The 12863-nt window shown below is 39.3% G+C and overlaps 1 protein-coding gene across 4 annotated transcripts in view; it reads left to right on the top strand.

Annotated features, from left to right (window-relative positions):
- RTTN (rotatin) overlaps positions 1-12863 on the top strand; it is a 188611-nt gene that overhangs the window by 31277 nt on the left and 144471 nt on the right. For all 4 annotated transcript variants that reach the window (XM_047828310.1, XM_047828308.1, XM_047828307.1 and 1 more), the window contains exons 5-10: positions 622-712; positions 1867-1981; positions 2903-3053; positions 6052-6217; positions 9093-9274; positions 11494-11609. In XM_047828310.1, coding sequence (XP_047684266.1) covers positions 622-712; positions 1867-1981; positions 2903-3053; positions 6052-6217; positions 9093-9274; positions 11494-11609 — 821 coding nt within the window. The remainder of the gene's footprint in view (positions 1-621; positions 713-1866; positions 1982-2902; positions 3054-6051; positions 6218-9092; positions 9275-11493; positions 11610-12863) is intronic.

Below are 12863 nucleotides of genomic sequence, written 5' to 3'. Positions count from 1 at the left end.
GTAGATACTGCATACTGTTTCTCAGCTTTGCCACCTTAATTTGTACAATATAAGATTTGTTTAAAACATAATTTGAATGGGGTAGTTTAAAATTGTGTTGGTTTCTCAGATTTCTCTTAATCTGGTTTGAGTGCTGATATTTGATCTTCAACCTTACGGTCTGTAAGTCGTCTTCAAAGAGGCTTAAACATCTAACACCATGAAGGATATTTGAACATGCCTAATTTTTAAATATACTATATGATTATGTCTATTTCATTTTTAAGTTCTACAATTAAAGGCCTCCAAATGCCAGTTCCTTTCATGTTAAATTTAAGCTCTGTGTTTTGGTTAGCCACAGGGCACAATAGAAAATGTAATTCAAGTTCTAAATGTCATTCAGTATTGGTTTGTATTTAATGCTCTTCTAATAACAATAATGTATGGGTTTTGTGTAAAATATGAAAACAGCTCTTATTTATCCTGTTAGGGAACAAATTTGCAGCTGACCTTGTTTAGTATATTTTAGGTTACTGTAAGATGTAACTTGGAAGACTTGTTTTAAGGGTAAAGCCTTGCTCTTAACATTGGGAGTCTATCAACTTGTCTTTGATCCCTTAAATTTTGCTGTTCCATTAACAGTAAATCAGACTGTGAAGTGTTTGAAGTTTTCTACATTTCCCTGGCTCCCCCTGACTACAACAGATAGACATGTTCTCTCTTCTAACGAAAGGTACGGTGCCTGGCATTGTCAGGCATTTTGGTTCATTGATAGCCATTACATCTGGTTGTTATTATCATACATTTTCACCAGGAAAAAAGATACTAAGTGTCTGTGAAAGGCAGTACTGGGAGTATATGAATGATTTTCACTGTTTCAAAGAGCAATTTAGAAAATTCCTATTTGCTGTTATCAGGCTACACATCTAGTTGTTTTTGTTTGTTTGTTTGTTTGTTTCGTGATTGGAGTCATGTATACTTCCTGGTGACATATGAGTCATCTCTTATTGGCCAGATTGATTGGCCAAAGCTTATGCCCTTGGTTAATAAAAATGGAAAAAATTAAGCATAAATGCAGTGTTTTTTAGTGGACAGTATATTCAGTGGGCAGTAGAAAGACCAATGTGCCAGAATTAGGATGAGACAAGCAGCTACAGGCTGTTAAATGCTTTTTGATGCTGGCACTCCCAAGGCATCAGTAAATTCTCTTGGAATAACATATTGAAGAGGTAGGGTACACGTAGGAAAGGGGCAGGGGGTCTGAGTTGGGCCCCCAGGAAGAGACACGGTTTCTGGTACACCCCTGTGGGTGGTGGATGGTGGGCTGGAGCTGGGCTGAGAGGGGGCGTGTGGATTCTGCTCTATCCCTAGGGGGTCACATATTGTCTGAGAAGGTGAGGGGTGTCCTCTGTTTGCGGTAGGAGGGGAATCCCAGCTTGACTCACTAGCTTGGGGAAGAGCAGTAATAAATCTAATTTCTAGAATTAAACTCTACATTTCCTGTTATTTTTTCTGTGTTACTTCCTAATTCGTTTAGCGAATTTCATTGCATTCTGTGCCCTTTGACTTCATTGATCTCATTTATAGCATTGTGATTGTCTTGGCATACCGTGGTGGATACTGTGTAGTGCCTGTTGTCGAGGAGGCTCTAGTGGGGGTTAGAAAGTCAACAGGCAATTGCTATTGCACCGAATATAGGCATATGGAAGAAGGACCTATCCTAGAGTTCTTGATTACGGAGTAGATCTAGGAAGGCTGGCTGCCCAGGGAAGTGAAGTCTCAATTGAGACCTGAAGGACTGTTAGTAGAGTCATTACGCTACTAGGTTACTTGGAATCTGGTACAGATAAGCTCTTTTTAAAAATAAATAATGCTATCTTTTTGTAGCTCTTTAAGAAGTAGTAACCACACTTTAATCTGGAATACCTGTGAACTATTGAAGGATGTTATCATGCAAGATTTTCCTGCTGAAATTTTTCTTCAAAGGCCAAAAATTGTTCAGGTACGAATCCTCTGTAATTGTTGTAGATTTTGAAATAGAGAACTTTTTTACAATGAAACAGATTTTGCAAAGTAGGAGTCCTTGGGAAGGAGTGTGCAGTATTATATTTATAAAATGAAGTGTTTGGTTACTGAAACCACTTGTGCTCTTCTTTGGGTAGTGGTAGTTCTGATCAGAGGTGGTCTCTTTTGACACACACAAGTCCAGTTTGACCACCTTGAATTTACCTTTTATGGGTTGCATAAGGGGAGAATAGACTTTGGAAATTGAGGTTGGACAGCAGTAACCATTCTTCATCTAAGAATAGCATTGTGTTTTGAATATGTAGGATGTCTAAGGCACAGGGCTGGATGCCGGGGAAATAGGGCAATGAGCAATTCAGATAGATTCTGTGGTTTATATGGTAGAGCTTGGGATGTGGGGTCTAGGGTTGTGGCCTATCTGCAGCAGCTAGTGATGCCTCAGCACCCTCTCTCTGTAATCACAGGGCCAAATGGAGGCCCCTGAATGGTAAGTATGAAGACACAGTGTGACAATGGCAGTTGTCAGAAGGCAGCAGAGGAGAGGAAAGCTGTTAGCTGCCAAAACGTGGCAAGATGATTTAGCTGTTTGAGATGCTGAAGGCTTGCTGTTATTTTTAAAAACTACTTTGTAACTTACGTCCTGAATGGGGAGTAATTCATGTTCTCCCAGAATAGGTACTCAACCTACACACTTTAGATGTAACAAATGCGCACTCTTTTTAAATTTTATTGTCTCGCTTTATCCCATTGCTAAGTCATTTTTGCCTATTTCCGTTTCTTATGTCTTACAAATATTTTACAAGTTATTTTCTTTCCTTTGGTTGTTCATTTAACCTTACTTAAACTCCACACCCACTTTCATTGATCATTTTCATTCATTTCATTCATCATATTTCAGAGCCTTTTATCTCTGTTGAAACTGGCCTTTGGAGGAGACGGAAAGCATCGCCTGGCCTTACAGTCCGTGTCCTGTTTGCAGCAGCTGTGCGTGTATTTAAGAAACAGACTGAACTTTCACCGTGATCCAGGTTTTTTCTCTAGTAAACAAGGTATTTATGTTTATTTATTCATTAGTCACTGGTGGTATTTGCAGATTCTTCTGAGAAGTTTCTATTATTCTTACTGTGTAAATATTCACAGCATAAACTCCTCATTCCTAAATGCAATCAGATAATCACTTGAAAACCAATCGTGTGAGTGACAGAACCACTCATGATCCTGTCTTTTTTTTTTTTTTTTTTTTTTTTCATAAGAACCATTTGCAAGAGTTTTTTTTCTTTTCTCTTAGGCATATACTGATGTTGGGAGCCAGGGGTTAGAATTCTGAGTTCAACTATTTATGTGGGACCTTGGGCATTTTAGAAGTTACTTGTTGTATTAATAGATTGGTTTAAAAAAATAACGATTTGTATTTTTTTTAATAAATATATTTTTTTAACTTTTGGTATATTTTATGTTTATTTATTTATTTTTAAGTAACCTCTCCACCCAACATAGGGCTTGAACTCACAACCTCGAGATCAAAAAGTTGCATCCTGTACCAACTGAGCCATCCAGGTGCTCCTGATTTGTATTTTATGAAAACTTTTTATGCGGCTTGTGATATAGTTAGAGTATTTATAATATGATAGCAGTGCCAGACTTTTAAGGGAAAAAGCACCACCTAATGGCCAACTAGAGCACTCGGCTGGCTTTGTCGGCAGTATTTACAGCTTAGAAATTCTGTGCACTTATGCCATATGCATTGAAAGTTGAATATTAAATTACAGTGATTTGTCATCATGCTTCACAGTTAATCCCAATTCTGTTCAGAGTTTCGCTGATCCTATGCTACTTGAATACTTATGCTATACATTAGCTTTATTATAGGTCTCAGAGGGTATAGGGTTCCTCATTAATGTTCTTGAGATACAGCATTTTGCAAATGACTGATAGCAGAGAGCTTGTGGATACCCCATATTTCATCAGAATAAGAGTTATAATATTGATAAAAGTATTATCTTTGAAGATTTACTCATGTATTAAATTTTTATTTATCACCAACTATATGCTGATTGATATTCTAGTCTCTAGGGGGTATAACACCGAACAAAACAGATAAGGTTCCCACCCTTCTGAGCTCATCCTTGAGAAGGTTGGGGACAGGTAATAAACAAACAAACAAGTTTGTTTCAGATCAGAAGTGCTCAAAGGAAATAGGCAGGGTGATGTGACTGAAAATGACAGGGGAAACGAGGCTTACCTGGATAGGATGGGTGGGGAAGGCCCTCAGAGGAGGTGACCTGAGGGGCGAGAAGGAACCATCCACTTGAAGAGCTGCAGGAACTGTATTCCTGGAAGGTCGGAGGCCTTGGGAGGTGATATTCTAGAGGAACAGAAAAAAGGCAGACATGTGACTGGAATGTAGTAAATGGGGAGTGGGGAGCAGAGAGGGAAATGAAGTGAGAACAGAGGTAGCTAGGGGCCGACTGTATTGGGACTTGTAGATCTTGGTAAGGATTTCATATTTTCTTTGAAGTGCAGTGAGAAGCTCTCGGAGAGCTTTTTTTTTCTCCTTCTGAAAATGCCTTTATTTTACTTAATTCCTTTAAAAAATTATGGTAAAATATGTAGCACAAGCCATTATAACCATTTTAAAATGTGCAATTTTGTTGGCATTATTACATTCACACTCTTATGCACCCATCACCATTTTCTGTTCTCAAATGTTTTTCATCACCCTAAATAGAAGATCTGTGACCATTTAGCCCTATTCCCGTGTCCCCTTCCCTCTGCAGCCCCTGGTAACCTCTCTACATTCTGTTTCTAAATTTGTCTGTTCATGGTATCTCATACAAGTGGAATCATACAATATTTGTCCTTTTGGGTCTGGTTTATTTCACTTAGCATGATGCTTCCAAGGTTCTTCTGTATTGTAGCTGTGTCAGAATTTCACTCCTTTTTCTGTATACACCACATTTGTTTATACATTTATCTGTTGCTGGACCCGGGAGTTGTCCTCATGTTTTGGCTGTTGTGAATAATGTGTCCGTGAACATAGGCATATCTCTTTGAACCCCTGTTTTCAGTTCTGTCGGGTATATACCCAAGAGTGGAATTGCTGGGTCATATGTTAATTTCACCTTTAGCTCTCTGAGGAGCCATCAAACTGTTTTCCCCAATAGCTGCCCCATTTTATATCCCCACCATAACCTGTGAGGCTTCCAGTTTCTCTATATGTTGCTAACACTCAGTTATTTTCCCTTTTTAAAATCCTAGTCCTCCTAGTAGATATGAACTGGTATTTCACTGTGGTTCTGGTAAAGACTCCTGACTAATGACTAGGGATTTTCCTAGTGACTTTTTATGCGCTTATCGGCCATTTGTATATCTTCTTTGGAGAAATGTCTTTTAAAGTTCTTTGTCCATTTTTAAATTGGGTGGTTTTTTTTTTTTTAATTGTTGTTTTAGAAGCTCTTTATATATCCTGGTTACTAAATCCTTTTTAGATATATGATTTGCAAATACTTTTTCCCAGTCTGTAAGTTGTCAGTTTCTTGATAATGTCCTTTGATTTTGATGAAGTCCGATTTATCTGTATTTTCTTTGGTTGTACTTTGGTTTCAGATCTAAAGATCCGTTGCCAAATCCAAGATCATGAAGATTTACCTCTATATTTTCCGCTAAGAGCTTTATAATTTTAACTCTCATATTTAGGTTGTTGATCCATTTTGAGCTAATTTTTGCATGTGGTTTGAGGTAGGGTTTCTTGTGGAGTTATGAGCAGGGATGTGCCTAATCTGCTGTTTTGCCTTGGTGGTCCCAAATGTTCCAAGTCAATAATGCTGGCTAGAAGGCTGCATGTAATCAGGCCAGTTAGAGGTACACCTAATGTTAGATGCAAATGCTAAGTGAATACTTGCAGAAAAGGTTGACCTTTACTTTTACCCCAAGAGAAGCATTTCTACTATTTTAACTTTGTTACTGTTTTTTGAAAGAATGATTTAAATTATTCATAATCATAATTTGTCTCTACTGAGGGATAACTTTTTTCTTTTTTCCTCTCAGATACAGTTTCCCAAAATTCTTCTTTGTCTTATTGTCATGAAGCTAGAGTTATTCATCATTCCCAGAATCCTTCTCCAGGAAGCAGTAGCCCCCGGCCTTCTGTGGTTGGACGCACAGGTCAGCGACCCAGGGGAGATGGTCAGGATTGGGACGCAGTGTCTTCCAGGTGACTGTTGAAAAGCCCAGTTAACTTGTGTGTGTGTATTTTACTTTGAGAGGGAGATTAACGTTTTTCTCTGTCTTCTTTCTTGGAAAATTACCACAGGTATTGGCCTTGTGTTAAACCAGTGGTTTTCATACTTTTTTGACCATGACCCGTAGTACGAAATATTACATGCAACTCGATACTCAGTACACAGACGTATGCTCTGTATGTATGTGCATGTGTGTATGTTTCCCTGTATGTATGTCTGTGTGTGTGTCCCTGCCAAAACAAGATGTTCACAAAATGGTACTTTGATTCCATATGCTACATAGTGAGCTATATTTTCTCTTCCTTTCTATTTCATTAGAAAAAGAATGAGGATTCTGGCCCATTTAATTGTTTTTATTAGCCGTAGATGAAATGTGATCTAGTTTAAAAGCATAGCTTTAAATGATAGGTACATTTTGGTAAGATTTAATTTCTTTAAATGTTGTATTTATTTTGAGAGAGAGGGCACACGTGTGTGAGAGGGAGAGGGAGGGGGAGGCGGGAGAAGGAGAGAGGGAGAATGTAAAACAGGCTTCATGCTCAGAGCAGAGCCCATCGTGGGGCTCAATCCCTTGTGTCTGATTCAGACCTGAGCCAGAATCAAGAGTCGGACGCTTAACTGACTGAGCCACCCAGGTGCCTCTTTGATAATATTTTAAACCCATATTTGTGACTCTAACCGTAAGTTTTAAAAGATTTTTGAAAGTTTATTTACTTATTTTGAGAGCAAGAAGAGTGAGCAGGGTAGGGGCAGAGAGAGAGGGAGAGACAGAGAATATCCCAAGCAGGTTCCACACCATCAGCACGGAGCCTGACGTGGGGCTCGAACTCATGAACCACAAGATCATGACCTGAGCTGGAACCAAGAGTTGGGCATTTAACTGTCTGAGCCACCCAGGTGCCCCTCTAATCATAATTTGGGTGTATCAGTATTTGCTATTAAAGGGAATGATTGGAGACTATAAAGGAAAGTTTCTTTAAAGTGCACAATTTATGGTATTTTACTCATTTGTGTAAATACAGATTTCTACACATCAGCTTTGCTTAAAGGGGCTGGCGTGGTGTTTGTGTGTTAGCTCATTCTTATGCCACAAGCATCTTATAAACATGTTAGTCTCTTTGGTGTCGTTCTAATTTTTTTTTTTTTTCAACGTTTATTTATTTTTTTGGGGACAGAGAGAGACAGAGCATGAACGGGGGAGGGGCAGAGAGAGAGGGAGACACAGAATCGGAGACAGGCTCCGGGCTCCGAGCCGTCAGCCCAGAGCCTGACGCGGGGCTTGAACTCACAGACCGCGAGATCGTGACCTGGCTGAAGTCGGACGCTTAACCGACTGCGCCACCCAGGCGCCCCTCTTTGGTGTCGTTCTAATAAATGCTCAGTGAGATGAACGCTTGTCTGTTGGCGTCATTGTTTTCTCACGATGCTGCTGCCACCAACTGACACTGACTGATGCTGGCTGCGTGCTTGGTGTTATGCCGAGTGCCGTACGTGCTTCATGGCCTTCCGTTGTCCTCCCGGTCCTATGATAGCACTGGTATCATCATCCTTGTACAGGAAAGCCTGGTTCGGAGGTGCAGGGAGCCTTACCCCAGCTCATACAGTTGGTGAGAGGGCAGGGGTGTAGACAGTATGATCTGAGAGCCTGTGCTCCTGACCCTTCCGTAGGAGCTGGTGTTGGTCAGACACGGCTTTTCTCGTTACTCTTCCAGAGCCTGTCTGCCTCATTCTCTAAGCTGTGTCTAGTGTGCTATATCTAATGCTTCTCAATTTTCGCTCCTGAGTGAACACCTTCCTCAAGGGGCCTTTGAGACTTAGAGAGAAGCCCACCTCATTTTTGTATTTTGGGATGTTGAAATTGAACAAATGGCAAAACATAGATTTTGGGAGTTTTACGTGTCAACAGCATTAGTGTATCTGTGGTTCAGCTTCGATTGTGGATAACATTAAAAGTCAAAAATTTGAGGTCCTTGGTAATTGTGAGGTTCAGGCCTTTCTATAGCACTTTATCGGGGCGCCTGGGTGGCTCAGTCGGTTAAGCGGCCCACTTCGGCTCAGGTCATGATCTCACGGTCTGTGAGTTTAAGCCCCGTGTCGGGCTCTGTGCAGACAGCTCAGAGCCTGGAGCCTGTTTCAGATTCTGTGTCTCCCTCTCTCTGACCCTCCCCCATTCATGCTTTGTCTCTCTCTGTCTCAAAAATAAATAAACATTAAAAAAAAAAATTAAAAAAAAATATAGCACTTTATCCCCACGCCACCACTTTACATCTAAGGTAGGAATTTTTAATGAAGAAAGCCAAGAAAGGTGGGATGTTCTGCTCTTTGGTACATTTTCAAAATCATTACGTGATGTTGAGTGCACTAAATGAAGTCATTCATTTCTCCTCATATTTTTCTGGCATTTTCTAGCATTCTCCGGTTGTGAACATTGGCTCACTTAGAACATTTGGTGAAAATCACAGAAAATCTAGGAAACTATGTAAATGATTCAGTTTTGCCCCTATAAGTTGATTACAGAAGAACTTTGCTCTGAATTGGCTTGCTTTTCTGTAGAAATGAACAGGTTCTTAGTGCTCATGTTGACTGCTACTACAGGAATTCTGAGACCATCCCTTTTGAAAAGCAATATATATAAATGCGTTTTTGGTTTCGTTTACGATTTGAGCCATCTTTATGGAGTTTAGTTTCATAAATTTGTCAAGGTTTCACAGATCTGAGCACAGTTGTTGCGTGAGGCAGTATGGTTGTGTCCAGCGTGGGGCTTTTAATGTGCCAGACAGCAGATAGGCGGTACAGCTCTTTGTGGCCGTTTCCATACTCAAGGACTGTCGTTTGTTTACTTTCCAGTGGGAGCGGGAGTCATGCTCCTGTCAACTCCAGGGTATCTGTGCCTTCACCTGTGGACATGGTGCACATAGACCTGCCGGAGCTGGAGGCCGAAGATGCGCTGGAGCTGCAGTTCCTCCAGCTCAGTCTTCCCCAGTTCTGTGTCTCTGTTCTGGAATCAGCAGTTCCTCTCTTAAGAACAGGTTCGTTGTTTTCAAAGTCACAGTTCTTTTTGTATGATTGGTGTTTGTTTTGTCTGTTTTCTGGGACTCTTAGTTTTCTTCCTTTCATCTTCTGTGTTGGGACCTTTAGAACTTGTATTTACGTATCTTTTGGGACACAAATCCTTAAGAACTTAGTAAGGCCTTTATCGTCTTCTAAGTAAATGTGGATGCCCTTCCATTCGTGGCTTTTCATTGCCCAGGCTTCCACCTCTGTATGGCTGAACGTAAGCACTGAAAGGACAGTGTGGCTGGGTTCAGTTAGAGAAGGTGGGCGAGCATGAATAGATCAGGACAAAAAGATCTTCGGCTTTTGCCCTTTGGAAACTTTTTGAGTTGCTCTCAGTTATTCAGTCTTCCCACTCAGTTCGTAGTAAGCCGTGAAACATGTGAAAAATAGAAATAAACCCCAGAGTAGATTCTTACCTTTGTAGTCATTTCTTTTTCTAAAAACCCCACACGCCAAAGCCCCCAAACATTCTGGAGTTGCTTTTTCTCTCAAATGTGCTGGGTAGATTTGCAAAGATGTACTGAAGTATGCATTGTAACGTAGCTGTAATTCTAGTAAAGGGTGATGAGAACGGTAACAGCGTGGCTGCTGTCCCACGGAGTCTGGTCCTGACAGTGGTTCCCGCGGGACTTCCTGCCTCGCTCAGCCATCACGTTCGGCCTTGCGTGCGTCACCGCACGTGCTCCTCTCACAGCCATTTTATCTTTCCATAAGTGCTAGTTACTACTTTTACCTCTATTTTACAAATGAGAAACCTGCGGTTTAGAGTAGTTTAGAAGCCGATCCAAAGGCAAGCAGCTAAAACAGAGACTTGAACCCAACATCCACGCTCTTAAGACCTTAGCATATTGTGAGCAGTAATGATTTTTTATTCTGTAACTCTATACATTTTTTGTAGTTGATAACCTTGTTGAGATATGAATACAAGATAAACAAGATTTGCCTTTTTTGCTTTGTAATGGCTCAATAAAAGATCTATCCCGTTTGAATGGTTCTTTAAGCTCTGTGGCTTATTTTTGCCTGCTTGAAGGTGGTGGTGAGGGAAGCAGGATGTAGGGCTGTATTTGGGAAGCATTAAACATTTTGTTATCCTGTGGAACACCATATACCCTAACTTACCATAGACTGAATAACTGCTTCCAGGAGTTAGAAGGACACAGTAATTCACATACTCGTAATGTGAAATGAAGGAGGAGCGGAACTTTGGCATCATAAAGTGTACACGTTTGTCTGCGTGGTAGACTGAGAAGAGTAGTTTTAGATGTAATGATTTTGCATTTAACCTTTTCTTAATTTGCTGTAAAAAGTCACATTGATAATTATAAAGCTATATCTTGGTACATAAAATTTTCTAAATGTCCTCTTGCCCTTTTGTGATAAATTATTGAGTTATTTGTAATTATTCAATATCATAAGAGATTTCCAAGAGAACTTGCTGCAGCTGTTCTAAAGAAACAATTAATCTGGACCCTTATGATCTGGTAGTTTGTTTTACTTCTTTCATTGGAAATTGACCTCTGGTATATGGGGCAGGAAAGTCTTGATTGAATATTCACCTCACTTGTGATTTTGAATAGTAGAACTCCTATGATACTCTGTGGAGAAAAGAGATTGCGACAGCACAGTTTCTTTTGGAATTTTTTTAGAGTTTTAAGTCAGTATAGGCTTGAGAACCTATTTCAGGTGGAATGTTTTGAAGTTTCTTCAACAAACACCATCGTGGACATTTATTCCTTTAGTTGGTCCAGTCCAAGCTCAGCTTCCCAGGCAACTCAGGTGTGGAGTAATACTTCTGACAAGGCTGGAGTCTTCTAGCGCTAAATAGAATAACAGAATGCATTTTCTAAACCTGGTGCTTTGTCACCTATTACATGTAACACGGAAGGTCTTGGAATTAGAAACATTTTAATCTAAGGGCATTTTTAGTTGGATTTGCTACTTTCTTTTGGAATATCTTTCTTAGTTATGAGCACACTTGATGTGTTGTGGTTAAATAGTATTGTGAATGGAACAGAAGTGTTAATGGTGATTGTAGATTCTGACTTTCCTATTCATGTCCTTCAATGATTCTGAAGTCACCAAAAAAATTAAACGAGTTTGGGGCATGACTAATGAGAGGATTGAGCAGTATGATATCTAGATGTTCATTTGAAAGTTAACTTTTTTTCTTCTCTCCTATTTATATTCCTAGGTAGTAGACAAATGATTATAAGAGTTCTGGAATTGCTTGCAGAGGATGTGATACTTATTGGTGAAGCAATTTCAGCAGATATCTGGGATGACAGCAGTCTCTTTGCTATAGATATGGTGAGAATCAGTATTTTCTTTGGGATATGATAAATAGTATCTTATTTTATTTTAGTCTTTCTAAGCTGGTTTTATTTTCTCATTAGTCTTTGAGAGCTTTCAGATACAGTATGTTTCAGGCTTATTTTGTGCATTCTGGAGTAGGCCATTTCTCTAGAAAATCTGATTACTGTCATAAATTAATTAGTTTTTTGATTCTGGTTACTTGTAATGGGGGAATGTATATCAAGATCAAAAGCAGGCCAATGGGGTACTTACAGCTACTGTGATATCATTTTTTTGTTTAGTAATTGAACTAGGAATATGTATTTAAAAAATATAAGTTCAGATTGCTATTTCTCGGATTTTAAACTTGTATTTCTTTGCTTATACTTGTATTGTTGCTCATAGAAAGTCTTAGTTCTTAGCAATAGCAACATAACTGCTTGTTAGCTTTAACCTTCAGCATATACCAAGTAGTTTCAGAATAGCAATGTTAGTATCACTGTGGTCAGTAACTGATTAGACTAAATCTCATTAAGAATATACAGAAAAACAATTGTGCCTTGAAGTCACTTCGAAGAATTTTCTGTTTCCAATTTATTGTACAGTTAGATTTGTTTTCATTTGTTTTTACTTTTGGGAATTGTTTTCTCCTTACCAACACGTAACTCAGGTGTTTCCCTGCCATCTTGTTTTCTGGTTTATTGTTTCTGTTTTTATTTTAGTTTTTACAAATGTAAGCAAGTTTGCTCTTCCCACTTCTTACATAAATGATAGAGTGTCATATATGGTTTTACACCTTATTTTTATAACTTAAAAATACATCCTGTGTGCACAGAATCATAGGTATGGAGAGTTTTCCATGTCCACATGTGGAGGTATTCATCATTCTTTTTCATAGGCTACACGTGTTTCAGTGTGTGTTTATTCACCCAGTCTCCTATTGATAGACACAATTTCTAATATAAATTATGTGATATGAATAATGTGCATATGTCATTTTATATAAATTATGCGATATGCATAATGTGCATATGTCATTTCATACATGTACAAGTGTGTTTCTAGGGTAGATTTCTTTAAGTAGGATCGCTCTATCAAAAAGGTTGTCGGAGAGAGAGTGGATATGGGGACGGGCAAAGTGGGTACAGGCTTCTAATTATGGAATATCTAAGTCATGGTGATGAAAGGTACAGCACGGGGGATACGATCAGTGATCCTGTAATAGCATGTATGGTGATGGATGGTAGCTACACTTGTGAGCATAGCATC

This window comes from Prionailurus viverrinus, chromosome D3 (assembly GCF_022837055.1).
Source record: "Prionailurus viverrinus isolate Anna chromosome D3, UM_Priviv_1.0, whole genome shotgun sequence".
In the NCBI taxonomy this organism is placed as follows: domain Eukaryota; kingdom Metazoa; phylum Chordata; class Mammalia; order Carnivora; family Felidae; genus Prionailurus; species Prionailurus viverrinus.
Note: the sequence above shows the minus strand (reverse complement) of the source record. Positions and strands in the feature narration are given on the sequence as shown.